Here is an 18776-nt window from a genome sequence, read left to right as displayed (position 1 = left end):
TATCATCAGCCAGAGATTGGCTAATGAAGTGCTGTCCCAAAGGAAGAGACAATCCGGCCAGCTGCGCAGAAGCCGCCATTGAAGATAACATTGAAAGGACCGGGTGAGTCGCCAAGGCAAAGAAGAGAGGACTCAAAGGGCAACCCTGTCTCACCGAGCGTGCAAGGACAAATGGCTCTGTAACCCCACCATTAAGCATAACGCATGAAGAAGCCGCAGCGCTAATGGTGTAGATCAATCGGGACATGGGAGTACCAAAACCCATGGCAGACATAAGTTCTGCAAGGAAAGACCTGTCTAAATAGTCAAAAGCCTTTTCCAGATCCAATTGAATCAATACCACTTCCTGACTGGAGTGCCTCGCATAGTCAATAGCCATTTTCACATTTAAGATATTATGCAGAATGTTGCGGCCCTTTATGAAACCATACTGAAGAGGATGCACAATAGCTGGAAGGTGCTTGTGAAGTCAATTCGCCAGCACTTTGGAAAAGATTTTATACATCGAGCCCATCAAAGAAATTGATCTCCAGTGTTGCAACATTGATGGTGATGGGACCTTTGGAAGCAGTTTGATAAGGCCTTCTTTCCATGAGGAAGGCATGGCCCCTGTTTCCCAAACCTGCTGAAACATAGCCGCCAATGGCTTCACCAGCTAGGTGGCCGAGCTCTCAAAGAATTCATTGGTGAGACCATCCCAACCAGGACTTTTATCCTTAGGCAGGTGTAACAAAACATCCATAACCTCCTCCTCGCAAATATCTGCCTCCAAAGAAGTTTGCATATCAAGTGGAACCTACTGGCGGACCAGATCATAAAAGACCGAGCGTGCATGCGTAACCTGGTTGGAAGGCGATGGAGAAGAACCAAGAAGATCCATAAAATAATTTCTGCACATATTGACAATGGTCTGCGGATCAGTGACCATGCGACCTTCTGAATCCTGGAGCCTAGTCATATTTTCTCGAGCAGGAGACGCATGCAAGGCGCGAAAGAACTTATGAGTCTGACACGCACTATCTTGCAATGTGTCAGTCAAGTTGTGCAGTTTGGCCTGCTGATAAGATTTCAACTGAAATACTTGAATAAGATCAGCCAAACGTATCGCCAGTGACAGCAGAAATTCATCATCTGGGGTATCCACCAGCAGCGAACGGACCAAAGCTAGTAAGTCCTCCGCTGCGTGTCAACGCCACCGACAAAGAGAGGCATGATGGATCCCATACTGCCAAGCAACCCGCTTCACATTAGAGAGCAGCCGTGCAAAGGAAGCCAAGCCCTCAGAGGCGAAGTCCAATAAAAACCTCTCGATCAATTGCTGCATATAGCCTTGAAAGATTGGATGCTTCAAATAAGACGAGTTGAAACGTAAAGGGAGTCTATCAAGCAATTGCATAAAAGGTGCAATAGGTTGTGCAAGCATCTCAAGCTGGAGAGGGAAATGGTCTGACAAGGCATATTGCTGCAAGACTTTCATTTCCAACATCTCGGGAAGAAAATCATCCCCCTGCATGATATATATTCAGTCCAACCGCGACCAGGTAGTTACATATTGTGCGGAATGAAAAGTAAACCCTGAAGAAGAAGGGTGGAGCCAAGACCAAAGATCTTGCTGAAGTACATGAAGAGCAAAGGCATTCCATACCCGACTTTCCGGAGCATCCATTACCGAATGCCCTGAAGTGGACTGAGAAGAATCAACACACATATTGAAATCCCCCATCAAAAACCCCCTTCTGCCAAGGGGACATGGAGCTCTGCAAAGTCTTCCAAAGTTCCCGTCGGGATGCAGGGTCATTTGGAGCATAGAGGCCCGGCAACCATAAAATCTCTCCTTCAAATAAAACTTCGATTACCACAAAGCGGAATAGGCTGGTATTTCTCATGGACAATCATAAGCACGCCCGAATAGTGCATAGCATGTGTCCCTGCATAAAACAGGCGAAACCCATGGCAATCCACAACTTTTCCTGCTTCCCCATGACTCTTGTGCTCAACTGCACACAAGACATCCCACTGGTTCTCATGCAAGACAGTCCACATGGCATGTTGCTTATGACGAGAACAAATGCCTCGCACATTCCACGTGGCTATCTTCATATATCTTTCAAAACAAGAGAATCAGGAACGAGGCACCTGTTGCCTCGATTTCACCTTTTCCGCAAGAGCGTCCAGGACACCTTCATCCAGAAAATCGGCTAACACTGCAAACGAATTCTGGCGGCCCACTTTAGAGGTAGATGGAATATCCACTGCCTTGGGAGTGGAATGGGGATAACGACGATCCCAGGGTGTAATCACATTACCTCTAGTATCAAACGCCAGCTTAGCAAGTGGGCCCTTTGGACCTTCTGTATAGACTTTCCTTGTAGACTGATTACGGGGGGCAGAAGGAACCATCGTATGCGCATCATGCTGTGATGAGAACATTTCCTTCGGCGCATATACGTGCGCACGAACTCCCGTGAAACATTAGGCCCAGAATCCGCCAGACCTGCATCCAACTTTTTACCTTTTTTGGGACGTGCCTCGAGCCAATCATTGTTACGGGAATCCAAACCCAGGACCTGTTGTTTACCTTTATCCACAACATTAGGTGGCTGGGGGGCCTCCTGTGCCGAAGCATCAAGCACCATGTCATCCTTAGGTAGCATAACATGCGCATCATCTGAAGACGGTTGTCTCTCTGGGCATTCGGCCATAAAATGCCCCAATTTTCCACAGGAAAAGCAGTGTCTTGCAAAGTTACCCCATTTCAAGCGAAAGTGCAAGGGATGCATACCAGAGCAATTGAGACGAAGCCACGCAAGCCTTTTCCTGGCCGTGTCCCATAACATGCATAAACGGTTTCGATTCATAGCCCTTAGGCTTGGGGGAACCAGCACCATTCCCACAACTGCCATTGCATCCTTTAACAATGGCCAATAGACCGCCGGACAATTTTCCACTTCAACCCACACTGGGCATTCACGTTGAAGCAGGCGTTGAAAGTCTGCCATAGGGCGCTAGGGCACAACATGGACCAAGCGGCGATCAAAGAACAATGGCAACTTGGACAGGAGATAAGCCCGATGTGTCTCTGATTTCAGCAGCACCTCATAAAAGCCGCGGGGTCCAAGAAAGATCTCCTCAACACATTCCCCTTGTAATAAATGGTGCAGCCACTGGCGGATATGGGAAAGCACTGGGATCCGGCCAGTGAAGAAGAGTATAACTGCACTGTCATAAAACACCAAAAAAGACCACAGGACTGATTTCGGGTCCACCGTGGCTTCCAGCACTTCATCCGTTCCCGAGTCAGAAAAAGCTTCATGATTATGCTGGACATAATCGCCAAGCAACGTATTGGCAAATTCCAGCAAATGCTCCCAGTCAATCTCCTGTGAATCCCCAGAATCAGAGGCAACCTGCGCATAGGAACGTTCCGAGGGACCCATTATCTTGTTGGAAGTATGCTTGGAGCGTTTGCCCGCAGGCGGCAGGTCAGAACCAGAAGGCATCTCCTCCGTGCAAGGAACCATATCCTCCGACTCCTCTGTATCCGAATCAGGACCAAGGGCAGCCACCGTCTGGTCGATAAAAGCCATATCCAGACCAACCATACTACTGGCCTCTCTCTTGGTCAGGGCGCGCAACCAAGGGCGACGTCGCAAGCCCGCAGGGCAGGTCAGCCCGGTCACAGGTCAGCTGACGTCCCAGGTTCGCAGGGCAGGTCCGCAGGGCAGGTCCGCAGGGCAGGTTAGCCAACACCACCGGTTCAGCAGGGCGGATTCAGCAGGGCGGGTCAGACGAGGGGCCAGACGGGCGCACCAACACAGGGAATCGCGGGGCAAGTCGTCGTGCAGACGCAGGGACCGCCAGACAGGGAAAACGGCACAGACGTGCGCACGAGGGCTCGCAGAAGCTCAGGTCGACGTTGAGCAGGATTCAGGCGGGCACGAACCAGGGCGGACCAGGGCGGGCGGGTCTGAGCGGGCGCGAGCAAGCGCGAACAGGCACGGACGGGCACGCGCAAGCGCAGACAGGCGCGGACGAGCACAGGCGACGGCGACTGACGCGGCGCAAACAGGCGACAGCGGCGACAGACCAAACGTGTCAGGCGACGGCGGCGACAGACCAGATAGGCGCGGAAAGGACAGGCCGACAGTAGGGTTTCAGTCCCGCTCCCGTCATCCCTCTCTCTCTCCGTTCGCCATCTCTCTCTCTCTCTCTCTCTCTCTCTCTCTCTCTTTCTCTCTCTCTCTCTCTCAACCTTCTCTCTCTGAAGCATACATGCCTCTTATTTGTATGATCATTCATGTATGATGTATCCACTCCTATGTATGTACTTGTAAGTTGTAGCGCATGTTGCGCATGCGGCATATGCCATAGAGGTTTTGGCGTGTTACCCTCAAGTATTCATCTTATATACTTCAATAGCATTGCTATTTAGATTTTAAACATCTGTTCTATCATCTATAGTTCAAAATAATGAAGTTTTTTTTTTTTCGTACTAATATCGTACCGTACCTTATAAAATCTTCAGGTACCATTTAGTACTGTATTCTATCGTACCGTACTTTTTGTACCTGACAACTATGACATATGTTAAGGGAGACTATCTCCTCTTGAGCTTGCACCATACTAGAGGATACCTTGCTCGATGCCTTTGAAATGGGGGAATATTTCTTGATGAACTCATCGGCCATCGCTTGAGGAGTCTTTGGGCATGGACCACATTCTCCACCTATCTTGGACAAGTGGATGAGAAGTCGTGTTACACTACTCATTTAGACCTTGCTGCAATACTTCTAAGTCCAATGATAGGCATTGGTGTGATCCTTGGCTTTCTCAAGGTGTGAGGTGTGAAGAGAAAAGGCTCATGAAGGACTTTAGGCATGGTGAAGAGATGGAGGTGGTAAGAGAAATCAAGGTGTAGATAGAGGAGGTGGTAAGAGAGGTGGAAGAGGATGTGCTAAGAAAAGATGGTATGAAGTAACTTGGAAGTGGTAATGGAGAAAGAAGAGGAGGAAGAGGGAGATGGAACTTCCAAGTTGAAAGGAAGAGGAAGAGGTGGGAAGATAGAAAGAGGAACTTGGAAGAGAAGGTGGTAGCTTGGAAGTTGGAAGGAAGAGGAAGAGGTGGGAAGTGAAACCGGCCTGTTCACTAGAAGGGCGGTAGTGTACAACCAAAATACATAAATGCTTTCACCCAATTTACAGTCGTCCACTTTACCTGAACTTAAAGACACAGAATCAAGAAGAAATATAGGAAGCTAGAATGCTCCTATTGCCACACAAACACCCTGTTGGCCCCTAAGTCAGGCGCCCCTCGCGGTATTTCTTTATTTTTAAAAAGAGAAAGTACAATGGGCTGTCTTTCACCTATTCTAGGTGAAATTTGACAGCATAACAGTACAATTACTGACCCAAATCAAGTTGACCAGGAGGGGAAACTCTGCCCAAGTCTGAAACTTCTGATTGGAGTGCAGAATTGACCATTTCAGTCTGCTGTAATTACTGGTTCAGACCTGTTCTGAGACCTGTTTACAACTCATACTGTTCCCTGTACTGTTCAGCCCGCTGTAATTACTGGTTCAGACCTGTTCTGAAACCTGTTTTCAGTTTATATTGATCCTTGTACTGTTCTGCATCATCTGGGCCAAGTGCCCCTTGATTCTGACATCATTTGGGCTCTGAATTAATCTCTAAACAGTCCAGAATCAGTACTGATTTAGTGCTGATTCAGACACTTGCTTGGTGAGATTACCACCCTCACCTGTCCCTGCTGGGAACTGCGAACAACTGCTCCTGTTCCTGGAGAAAGGAGGCTCTTGCCTCATGCAAAAACAGCATATTCCCACACAGCTGTACCTGAATCAAAAGAAAGGCCCTTGATTATGTAGCATAACCATACTGTCAGGGAGAGAAAGAGAGAATAGGAAGCAACCTCAGCCCTCTGTGCCTCATAGACAAGGTAGACCAGCTCTCAAGAGCTCTCCATCTACAACAATCCATCTCCCCTTTCACAAATGAGCCCCCCAACCATCAAAAAACTGCACGCCAGCCCCTCTTTAAAGAGGTAAGTGCACAAATTTGTGCCAAGTGGCAGCATTGGAAGATATTTCCCATTCCAGCCTTCCGGTCTAAAATTCTCCATCCTCGGTGCAGAATTTGACCTCGGCACAGACCAGAAGATTGATCCTCATGCAAAAACGAAGATAATGACGCAAACAGATTCTGAGGTCCAAAAATAGTAACTCCCTAAATTTTAGGAGTTGCTTCCATTGCATCCCACTAGTCTTCTGACCATCTTTGCAGACTATGGCTACATCCAAATTTGAAATGTAGCTCAACTAAAAGTGAATTTCCACTGATGACTTTGAAGTAGTCTCTTCACTTTGAAGTAGTCTCTTCCAGACTAGTTTTTCAACACACTTGTCCATATACACTTTCACAAGTCTCTTCCAAGCTTGTAAATCTACAGTGCCATCAGTCTCTTCCAGACTTGTACTGGACCTTAACTGTCCAGTCTTGACTCACTAGACATTCCTGTCTGTTTCACATACTGGCCATGCAACTCAGGCGTTTAGATTTCAAAAGGGATCCTTCCAAAAAGAAAAACCAAATAAAATATGTAATAAAGAAATCAACAAAAATGTACTAGTTGTCACAGTCTTGTGACAAGAAGATACTAGATATGAAGAGAAAAAGAAGTGGGAAGAGAAGAAAGAGGAAGAGAGCGAGACGACTCGTGAGCTTGAGAAAGAGACTTGAGCAATGAGGCTTGAGTGGAAAAGGCAACATGTTTGAAAGTTAACTGTGAAGATTGAAGTGGGAGGGGGCGGTTTATAAAGGCCCAAGACAATTTGAAAAAAAGAACTTTTTGGGAAAACAACAGGCAAAAAAAAGAAAAAAAAAATCAGTAAAAAACGAGCAAAAATGGTCAGCTTTAACATTGGGCAACTGTCACTTGGACAAGTATAGTCCAGACCGGACAGATCCGACAAATCCGACCAAACTGGACAGATTGGACAGGATGGTACCATCCATGGACAGAATGCTGTTAAAATATAGAGGATGCATGCTAGGGTGGATCACTGATGAGCAAGTAGGCAATCATAATGAGACATAAGTAATGACAAAGAAGAACAACTGATATTATTCAAGTATAATGCAAGTACAACTGAATGAGAATGATAGATGGATTCAGTGTGCGGATGAGTGCCTTTTATAGGCTTACAATAGGTGGTATTGGTAGGTGGAAAAAGGTGGAAAGGGACCATGGTATTCACCAACTGTGGTTTTAATAAACCATACATACATGACCTAGTCTAAGGCTTTATTTGCAATGTGATCCTTTACCTTGTTGTTCATTACAAAGGGGCTATAGAGTGGGTGTGATTGCACATTTCTCAACACCCTTCTCCTCAATCACAACCAATAAAGACACTGAGTATACAGAGGTTGTCATGAGTAGAACCTTGCTAAGTGTAGACATGGAAAAAAACAACCATATAAAGCTAGAGGCTGTCACAAGGCCTCACTAAGTGTGTAGAGGCTGTAGTGTGCAAAGGTTACAATAGGAGTACAAGAGCTTATAGTAAGAACATTAGGCAAGTACACATTCAAAACCTAAAAAAGTCTATCAGAAAATCAGCTACAAAAGAGGGACTAGTGAGTCCTATCCTTTTGCTCTTGGGTGTCTTCTTCTTCTTCTTCTTCTCCATTGTTGTCTTCATCTTCTTTGGCTGTTTTGCAAGATATGCTCTTTGAAATCTTTTCCTAGCATGACAAAACTTCTCAATATGCCCAATTCTTTTACAAAAATCACAAACTATGTTCTTCTTCCCTTTGTGCTTCACATAGAGGAGTTGTTGGTCTCCTCTTGGGTTGCTTACTTCTTCTTTGCTCTTGATTCGCTTTTCCTCTTCAATGAGAGAAGCTTTGATATCCACAAGCTTCGGCTTTTGGCATGTTGATTAATGTGGTAGACATATTATCATACTTAGGTGGATGACTTTTGAAGAGTACTCCAATGCAAATGTCTTCATCCATCTTCAAGTTGATTCGTGCAAGTTGTGTCAACAAGCTTTCCATATAATTCAAATGAGTTGTAAGTGAGATACTACTTTTCATATCAAGCCTAAAGAATTCAATTAGCAAACCATATTTGGCGGATTTTGAGTGAGCTCTAAACAAGATTTCTAACCAATCCCATGTTGCTTGAGAGGTTTCACAATCATCAACATGATGAATATAGTTGTCATCAAGTTCAAGCTTGATAATAGCTTGAGCCTTATCATCATTTTTATCCCATATTACTGAGAGTGCAGCTTCCCTTGGTTTCTTCTCCTGACCATTTGTGATTGACCACAAGCCTTTCTTCATCAGGATGAGTTTAATCCTTGTTTGCCATGTGTCAAACCCGACACCGTTGAATCCTTTCTTCATCAAGATGAGTTTAATCCTTGTTTGCCATGTGTCAAACCCGACACCGTTGAAGCCTTTCTTCATCAGGATGAGTTTAATCCTTGTTTGCCATATGTCAAACCCGACACCGTTGAATCGGCATAAGGATAAATCTTTGCCCATTTTGTTGGTAGGAGCAACAGCAATTAACTGAGAGTAGACCACCAAAAGAGTTGAAGTTGAATGTGTCAAAAGACACAAGAAGCACTAGTGCCAAAAAGCACTATGTGAGTATCAAGAGATACTAGCAAGTTGAACATTTGATGTTCGATCTCAAAGTTGAATCCTTCCTTGCTGATTTGATGTGAGAGCTCTGCTAGAAACTGAGTACTGGGGCATATTAGAGAGTCAATGACTTGATTTGAGCCAAAGGAGTGAGAGAAAGAAGTGAAGCATGAGCTTGAAGTTTGATAGCTATGGCTACTTTGTTTAGGATTTTGACAAGCAACTGATTTTTCGACTGCAATAGCTCGTACAGGTGATTATTTGACATAAGATTTTATGGGGAGGTAGCTTAGATAGTAAGCTTCTAAAGCCCTATGATTCAGATCAACATTGTAGAGTGCACAGGCTGCATGCAGCGTATGACTGAGAAACAGGCGAATACAGGCAGCGGGCAGGAGAAAGCGCAATGCTGGAGCAATGAGAGGTCAATGTCGTCATGCGAAGTGATAGGCAGTTGCGTCTAGAGCTGAAGAAGATAATCCTAGAAGAAATCACGAGCTGAAATGGCATGGTTTGAGAGATTCAAGCCCTCCAATGAAGGTGGGTGACTATGGAGGTAGATGAGAGATTCATGGGAAAGTGGAGGAGCCAAAAATTCAAACTGTAATAACCTAATTGACCTAACTAGTGGCCTAATGACTCATTAGCATTGAAACCAACTCTGATACCATGTTAAAATATCAAGGATGCATGCTAGGGTGGATCACTCATGAGCAAGTAGACAATCATAATGAGACATAAGTAATGAGTGTTTGAATTGTTGATACAACAGCACCGTCACCTTATGTGCCACCACCACTACCAAATATAACAGACAACATTTCTACTTTGCTATTCAACCCCTTGCCTTTCACATACTCTTCACTCCTCAGAGCCCCTTAGACTCTAATACCATACAAAAATTACATAGTACAATAGACAAAATAAGAGTAAGGAGTAGAGAACACACAGCAAATATGAGAATAATAGGAACTACTTTAATTTTAAATAAACTAATACAAAGATGGCTCTATCCACCTATATACTTTCACTGTGAAGCTTAGATAGCAATCCAAACAAATGATAGGTGAAGAGCTTAAGGCTGGTTGGCAAAACTTTGACTAATTATTATGGTTAAGAACCTTGAAACTCCTTGTATTGTGCTCATTGATCATGATTTAGAAATTAATATCATGATTCACAGCTTAAATAAGAATGGAAGATGGCCGGTAAATGTTGATCATGGCTAGAGGATGAGGACAGCCAACAATTCTGCAGAAGATTTATATGTAGTGTAACTAAATATCAATGTTACTATCAATGATATACAAGATGAGCAGCACCTTTTCATGTAGGATGACTCTTCTTATCCCATTATTCTTGGACAGCCGTACATCACTACCGTATGTATGGAGCTGAAAATCTTAGATGATGGATAAACCCATGCATGGATTAGGAATCAAGATGGTAAGAGGGCTGTTCAGCTTTTTACTATATGCGTTAATCATTCCAAAAATTGGGATACATTGAGAGATTATCAATTGGCACCAAATGTTAAAGGATTCAAAGAGCTCAGTTTTCAATGAGTGCCATTGTGAAGCACGACTACAATGGTACTAAGTGGGAAAAGCTCTTGCCTCAAATAGCAAGCTCTAGTGCTTTTTCTTTGGGCCTCATTGGAATTTCAATAGGGATTTCCGTATGCTTTCAAAAAATTGAAACCATGAATAGGGCTGAAAACAATATGTTTCGAGGACTGAAAAAGAGATGAGAAGGCATGGATTATTAGCTGTAAATGAATGTATTTCTGGCATATATGATGGATTGTCTTATGTAGATACCTTGGCTAAAATTTCAATCACGCTAAAATCTGAGCAAAAATCTGAAAATGGGTTGATATAGGTGTGTTCTTTGGATATGCACTATGAGATTGCTGATTTTATGATGCAAGAGGATTTATGCTCAAATGATAAGGCTGAAGCTAAAGTCAAAACAAAGTATAGGTGTAGATTAAAAAAAGCCAAATTGGTTGCAGTGCCATTGCTTCAAGATAGTTGAGGAAACAATTGAGTTGGCTTCTTGATAGCCAAATTGAGGGATCCAAAGAAGATTGGTCATAGATTTACTATAGAAATACTCAAAGAGCTCAAAATCGGTTGTGATGAGTTTCTTTTGTCTGCAAAAAAACGATGCTCTAAGGAGATGTCTAGGCATGGCATGGCATTTGCATTTCAGCCTCATGAGATTGGCTATGTAGATCCTAGGATAGTTGTTTCTATGGTAATATTTACTATTCCACATGTACCATGGAACTTACAACGAATTCCAATGCTGAAAGCCCATTTGTAAAAGTTGATTGACCTTCTAAATGAAAAAATAAATATGGGAATTCTTGAGATTGTACCTAAGAAAAATGGAGCTTTGAGATTTATATAGGATATGCAGCTAGTGAATAAGGTGACTATCAAGAATGTGGGAGCAAGTCTCGTGGTTAATGAGTTTGCAAAAGCTTTTGCTAGAATAGCATTATATTCCTTGGGGACCTGTATTCTGACTATGATCAGTTTCAACAATTGAAAGCAGAAATATTACCACCATGCAAACACTATTGGCATTGGTGCCCATGTGCACTTTACTACAGGGGGCAACATATTTTGTTGCCCACATGATGAATGCTATGAATAAGGCATTACAAGATTATATACCTCATTTGACTATACCTATTCTAGATAATGTACTGATAAAAGGGTGTGCAGAAGAGGATAAGGATAAGAAATTGAATGAACAAGGATGCAAAAACTTCATTGTTGATCATATTGTTGACTACAAGTGGATCCCAACTAGACTGGAAAAGGTGAATCTCACTCTTTTAGATCAAAAGTCAATATTTGATGTGAATGAATTATTCATTATTGGACATATGTGTGGACCATATGGCATAAGACCATCGCCAACAAAAGTGGATGCAATTGAGCCCCACCCTTCACCCTCGCCTACTCAGGTTCGAGAGGCCACCTCTGGGCATTCTTCACCACCCAAGATACCTTCTTCTGCACGACCAGCGGCACGCACTTCATCCTCAGACATTTCGGGGTCCGTGATCCATGAGTTTTTGGTTTCCCTATCTACCTCAGAGGGGAATTCAAAGGGGGATAGTCTTTCTTTGCCCTCCGAGGGAACATCTACATCTATTGCAAATTCAAAGGGGACTCCTATTCCTCCAATTTCACAGGGGGTCCCAACTCACCGCTGAGTCCTTCGCACACCTTGGCAAAGGCCTTTTACCTTCTTCTTCTACCCTTGGATGGGGTGGCTTTCTTCCAACGGTCATCTCACCTATTGATACCCATGATCTCGAGAATCTACCTAGATCGGCACCTTGGAGATTCAATCGCAACTTGGTGACGAGGCCTTTGTATTCCTTCTTGCATGGATGCACAGACCTAGTGACTTCTCTCCCGAGGTTGAGTTTCAGGTTCTCCAGTTCACTCTATCTATTGTTCTTTATTGTAGGTTACCTTTAGGTGGAAATCTTGGATCTTAGGGATCCTCTACATCTTCTTCCTCTTCTTCTTCTTGCCTTGGTCACTTGGTCAGTATGGAGCCAACTCCCAAGATCAAGTACGGGCATATCCTTATGGTTCTCGCCACCACACAAAGTCCCACATTCCTCCTATGCATTGCATGTTTTCATCATCTTTGTACGAGGGCGCTTGGGCAAGTGAACAATTTCCCGACGAGGGACACTGTCCAAGTGGCACCTACTGCTTGAGCATTCTTCAGCATGTAGCATTCCATCTCCACCTCTCTCTTCTCTTCTTCCCCCTTTTTGGGTCTGAGAGGGGGTGTTGAGAAACCCTTCACCCTTCACCCGTAGTTTGCACTTTTGCGTTTCTGCATTTTGCGTTTAGGGTTTGCAGCCCCAAAAAGGGGGTGCCATCCTAGACTGACTATGCCTATTTATAGGCCACTCTCTCATGCATTGCTTACGGCTAATTCATTCAATCCGTCACCTCTTCTCTCCAGCCTCTCCACCACTGCCCTCACACCCCTTCAAGAGGACATTGTGGTTCATGGTTCATGACTGTCTTCATCATCTTCCTTGTACTACGGCACCCTTGTTCCCTTGTATCACATTCACTCCATGATTCAAATCTTCATCATTACATTCATCAGAGTTTCTTCTCTTCTCTTCTCCATGTTTGCCGAGTTCACTCTATGTTTCCCTCCACAAACCCTACTGTCTTGTTGGTACGTCATCTTTTGACATGCTGCTCACAGACAAGAGCATGATGTTGATAAGGCTAGAGACTTCTTCTCTAGATTGGGGATCAAACTTGCACTAACATCAGTATATAATCTAGAGGGAAATGAAAAGGCAAAACAAGGCATCCTCCAATTGTTAAGGCCTCAGCAAAGACATGTAGCAGTAAAAATTTGAGAGTGGCCATGATTGTTTCCATATGCATTATGGGCTGATCACACTACTCATAGTGCTGTGACAAGATATGTGTTAGCAAATCTGTTGTATGCGCAAAAATTGATCATGCCAACTGAAGAAGTGGTTGCAACATGGAGTGTCTTGCCATGGAAAGAAGAGCTCAGCAACGAAAACCTACTAGCTCTCAAAATCCGTTAATTGAAAAAAAGACTAGAAGATATTCAGAACTCTATTTTCCATCGATTTCAGACCCTTGCTTCCACTAGAGAACCAACGAATGATGAGCATCTAGCATTTATACAATCAAAGAAATTTGGGTAATGATACAGTGTCACTCAAACCTAGAATAAGCCACTAATAAAAGTTTGGATTGCATTGAGAGTTGCACAAGCATGAAGAAGATGTCATGATATGGCTAGGAATGAGATGTAAACAATTACGCCTTAAATCTTATTGTTTTGGACCATTTGACTAGCAACATGCAACCCTTCCTCCATGATAAGTTTCTCAAGCAGAGGGTATTGGAGTAGATGCTTAGCTAATGAAAAGACTCAAACAATTGCCAACACTCATAGGTACATGGCAACTACGCACATTGGGTCACACCTAGAAGTCTTGATAGCTCTTCTTCACCTTGTAATAGCCATTAGACAACTTAAGTTGTCTATGCAAGCCAAGATGTGTGGTTCATTGAGTTTCCAACTACAGAGGGGCACAAGGAGCACCCTATTCTTGGAAACCCATATGATAGCTGGGCATCTAAGCCAGTGCTTGTGGAGCCTATGTCTCTTGAGGCTCCATGTAAGTGCGGGAAAGAATGTGAGAATGATAATACTTTGAACTTAATCAACTCGATCAATTGTCACCATGAAAATCAAAAGATAGAGAGAGAGAGAGAGAGAGAGAGAGAGAGAGAAAAGAGAGAAAGATCTATTAACATCTCTAAAAGGCCAGAGTGACCTATGAGACCATAACCAATACAACTGGTATCATCATCTCTCACCAAATAAGAAGAGATAAAATTTATGTGTAAGTTTACATGGTATATTGGAATGAGATGTATGGAAACTGAAAAAACTGAAAAAGTTGGAAAAAGACCTAAGTTTAAAAAGATCAAGACTGTAGGGTATCTCCCCCTCAATCTATGGAATCCACCAAGACTCTGCAAGCTACCTCCGACTGAGTCATCGCGCCAATCTGCCTCTGTACCGAGCTAGCGTGATGCGAATGTGGCGCATATGGGCACGCCTATGTTGCCGTGTAGGTACTCTAGGGCGTCGTGCTCTGCGTAGCGTTGGAGCTCTGTCAACTGTAATGCCTCCTAATGTTGTATCTCGGTAACGCCTATCAGTAGGAGATGTAGTGTCTGGGGTGGTCACTGCTGGGGGTTCAGCTACGCTGAAGTAGTCTGTAACTGCTCTTTGGAGGAGTGGATGATGCTGGGGTCGCCTCCTATCCTGTAACAATAATGCTCTGCGTCGTTGGAGCTCCAGCAAGAAAAGGCCCAAACATCTTTGGTCCTCATAGTCCATCACCTGTCTTAGTGGTCCAAACCCCTCCTTAAAGAGACAATGATAGTGGCCTCGGATATCATAGTATATAGTACATCTATAAATGTAGTGCTCCTCCGTCTCTGGCTCCCATCCACAAAGCTGGCACATCCTCTCATCGGCTGCAATATGGCTCCATCGACGTGTCTCAATCATCAGCTAATGCAATGAGGTGCGGATCTGACCAATAGCAACTCAGAGTCCGTGGGACAGTTGAGCATCCATGTATCTAGGCCTCACTATGAAACCGTCATGAGAAAGCTGCAAGAAGTGACTTTGGTATTGTGTCGTTTTCGTGCCTAATGGGAAAGGGGGCTTGGACCAAGTCCTTTCTATCTCCACTTTAGTGATGTCTGCCTTGATCACACTATTCAGCTCTGCGCGACTAAGGCTCAAAGTAGGGCACTCGAGGCTGTAATCAAACGGTGGTAGTCTATCTATACTCATGCCATACAAATTCATCCACGTGCTCATGTGTGCATACCAACACTATCTATCTCACTTTGCTGCAAGCTGTCTTGAAGACTCCAACGCTAGTCTAGGATATCGGTCTTTAGGGAGATGCCATATCCTTTGAAGGAAAGTAATTGCTTGGAATAATGCCTCAACTACCATGGGTGCAGCGCCTAATTCTTCCTGGATGATCTCCTGTGGTACTGAGGCTTTTGCCCTTATCATACGTGCTATCATCATGACTAGCAGTCTTTCCATGTGTTCCCAACCATCATAATGTTGTGCTTCCGGTCCATCACAGTCCATAAGTGGCATCCGTCTAGTATGATAAAGGCTTGGGCCCCAAAATGGCTGCCCCATAGAGCAGTGTGGGCTTAACTAAAGTGTCAAAAAGCCACAATTTGGTACGAGGCTCTTGAAACTGTATGTGTGCACACTGCCGCTCTAGAGTACCCAAAGCTGCACATGCCCGTGCAAGCCTAGCCTCTGAAGTCTCCTTCCATGAAAACTGTGGCCCCTTGAAAGTGACCCCGAGGTATACATATTGTCTAACCATTTCCACAGGCTGGCCGTCATACATAAAGTAATGCTCTGAGCGTGTCACCGAAGCTACTGAGGTGTTAAAGACCATGATTTTAGTCTTTCTGAGATTAACCTTGATACCTTTCTCTCCACAAAACACATGCAATGCATCCAGATGCCGTTGTAGTCCCTCTGGTGAATTGGAGATCTATTAACGTCTCTAAAAGGCCAGAGTGGCCTATGAGACCATAACCAATACAACTAGTATCATCATCTCTCATCAGATAAGAAGAGATAAAATTTATGTGTAAGTTTACATGGTATATTGGAATGAGATGTATGGAAACTAAAAAAGTTGGAAAAAAAAAACTAAGTTTAAAAAGATCAAGAGTGTAGGGTATCTCCCCCTCAGTCTATGGAATCCACCAAGACTCTATAAGCTACCTCTGACTGAGTCACCGCACCAATCTGCCTTTGTAACGAGCAATCGTGATGCGAATGTGGCGCATATGGGCATGCCTATGTTGCCGAGTAGGTACTCTAGGGCATCATGCTCTGCATAGCATTGTAGCTCTTTCAACTGTGATGCCTCCTGAAGTTGTATCTCGGCAACGCCTATCAGTAGGAGATGTAGTGTTTGGGGTGGTCGCGGCTGGGGATTCAGCTACGCTGAAGTAGTCTGTAACTACTCTCTGGAGGGGTGGATGATGCTGGGGTCGCCTCCTATCCTGTAACAATAATGCTCTGCGTCGTTGGAGCTCCAGCAAGAAAAGGCCCAAACATCTTTGGGCCGTCCTCATAGTCCATCACCCATCTTAGTGGTCCAAAACCCCCCTTAGAGAGGCAATGATAGCCTCAAATCTATTAGCATCTCTAGAAGGCCAGAATGGCCTATGAGACCATAACTAATACAATTGGTATCATCATCTCTCATCAGAGAAGAAAACAAAATCATGTCTGGTTCTATATGATAAATTAAAATGGAAAATGAAATACATGAAAAACTGAGAAACTAAAAAGAGTATAGAATATCTTCCTCTTAGTGTATGGAATCCACCAAGACTTTGCAAGCTACCCCTGCCTGACTCAACATGGTAATCTTCGTCTGTAACGAGCAATCATGGTACGAATGAGAGAGAGAAAGAGAGAGAGGGTTTCGCCTTCCTACCGGCACAGACTGACATGGCGCCCCTGTCCTGCGTCGTTCTGTTCCTGCCCCGCACGCTACCTATTTCCCTAGCTCTAACCAGCGCAAGGTCTCGTTTTGTCCTGCCTGTCACTTCGTCTCCTAGCCGTGACTTCCAAACGCCCTGTCTTCCGCCTGCTCAAGCTAAGTCCCCGTCTTTTGCCCAGCACACACTTTGTCCCAACACCACTGCCAATGATTGTCAACCTAATTTGACATTCCCGTGGCGCCTTGAGCTGCGTTTGACAGCGAGGGTGTGACGACCTGCTCTAATCCCAGGTAAGACAGACTGTGAGTGACAAAGATTGTAAAAGGTTTGTTTAAACTGAACAATAGAGTATAGATTGGCGCAAAGGTCCTAAGGTACAACGGCCTACAAAAGGAGATAGATTCATGTCTATTTTGTGACAGACTGCCAGGGTTGGAATAATCTGTGTAATCAGCATAAACCTCGGAAATGGCGAATGTGCAGGAATCTAATGGTATTGATATGGCCTTTCTAGACCAACATATTGAAAATGGGGGCGACAAAGACTTGGCGGAATTGGATGGCGATTCGTGAGTTGAAGATTCTGGGCAGTTAATGGAAAGGGATGAGATGGCTAAACGTCTAGCCTTTTCAGTTTATGCTGGCCTTTGCCAATCATTTGATGTCGAAACATGCTCAAGCGAACGAGGGTAAAGCGAGTTCTTTACCACAAGGGGAACATGTGGTCGTTGTTATGGGTGTTGATCTGGTTCTACAACAGATTGCTACCTTCCATGAGAGGGCAGCCATCTTTTACTTTATGGGAAGGACCCCATTGATCACCAGAATCCATGCATGGTTGCTATCTATGCTTGCCAATGTGGAGATGTGTCAGGATGATGCTTTAGGGCAGGGATACGCTTTCCTTGTGGAAGAGATTTATGATGGCCCGAGGGGCTTTTTTGAGGTCCTCTTCCACTCCTCGGAAGTGCATGCTCATATTATGCAACGTATCCCATTGTTCATGGATGGTCAGTTAGTTCATATGGTTCCTTGGAGACCTATGGCAAAATTTCAGGAGGTACTTAGGCAGGCATGTCCAATTTGGATCGAGGTGGTTGATTTTCCTGCCCATCTTTGGCGGCTTCTTCCCTTGGTTTTGAGATCTCTTCGTGAGGTGCTGGTGGAGTCTCGGTTGGCCTTCCGTAACAGGAATAGGGCATGTATGCTTTGGGATACATGGAAACCTCGCCCGACCAAAGCTCATTTTGAGGTTCTGGGGTTGCAAACTTTGGTTTATGAGCTGAAATGGGGCACATTTGCTGGACATTGTTTCAAATGTGGACAATTGGGACATTTCATTTCTGAATGTGATAAAAGTCAGGAGGTAATGCAGCCGTCTAGGGATCATGATTTGGATATGCATGACTGTCTTCTCCCCAGCAGATGGTTCAGCAAGATCTGGATATGCATGACCATCTTCCCCAAGCAGATGGTTCAGCAGCCTGAAGCTGTTCCTGAACAAATTGTCCAGTAGGGAGAAGTAGATGGAAAGAAGGTTGCTTCTCAATCTGATATTCAGCGTGCATCGCTTTCGGTGGGTAAGAACTTGTCTCCTCAGGATAATTCCTGGGCTACGGTGGTTCGTCGTAATGCTAGATAGGAGCCTCGGTCTACTTCTGTTCACCCAGCTCCCCAGACTATCACTTAGACGTTTCAACGCCGAGGTAGGGGGTTATATATGAAACCTCAATTTGCAGTGGGTGCGAATGATAAAAGGGTTTCGGATATTTCTCTGCACTTTGATTCACGAGGGAGGATGGTGCCTCCTCGAGAAGTTTTCCGTGCGCAGCAACAACAGTTTCCTTCTCGTACTTCAATTGCTAGCTGGAAAAGGGCAGATCTAGTTGATGTGATTCGAAGAGAGATGGAAAGATTTCAGGTAGCCAAAGCAGTTGATATTAAAGGGAAAGGGAAAGTGGGGATTCAGTAGTTTCCTTTT

The 18776-nt window shown here is 44.3% G+C and overlaps 3 protein-coding genes across 10 annotated transcripts in view; 1 reads left to right on the top strand and 2 right to left on the bottom strand.

Moving 5' to 3' along the window:
- Positions 1 to 18776, top strand: part of LOC148024862 (uncharacterized) — a 189800-nt gene that overhangs the window by 30797 nt on the left and 140227 nt on the right. The window lies entirely within an intron of this gene.
- SHOC1 (shortage in chiasmata 1) overlaps positions 1 to 18776 on the bottom strand; it is a 184889-nt gene that overhangs the window by 27245 nt on the left and 138868 nt on the right. The gene's annotated exons all lie outside the window — the stretch shown is intronic.
- LOC148024864 (uncharacterized) lies at positions 14280 to 15748 on the bottom strand. The gene is made up of 3 exons (XM_087695048.1): positions 15448 to 15748; positions 15172 to 15398; positions 14280 to 14757 (listed from the first exon to the last, which is right to left on the bottom strand). Exons 1-3 carry the CDS (start codon positions 15727 to 15729, stop codon positions 14280 to 14282), a joined length of 987 nt encoding a protein of 328 aa, XP_087551174.1. The 5' UTR covers positions 15730 to 15748.

Source organism: Lygodium microphyllum, chromosome 15, assembly GCF_053477565.2.
Source record: "Lygodium microphyllum isolate KBCC chromosome 15, Lygodium_microphyllum_v1.1.10, whole genome shotgun sequence".
NCBI lineage: Eukaryota > Viridiplantae > Streptophyta > Polypodiopsida > Schizaeales > Lygodiaceae > Lygodium > Lygodium microphyllum.
The sequence above is the reverse complement of the archived record's forward strand: the minus strand, read 5'-3'. Positions and strand labels throughout refer to the sequence as shown.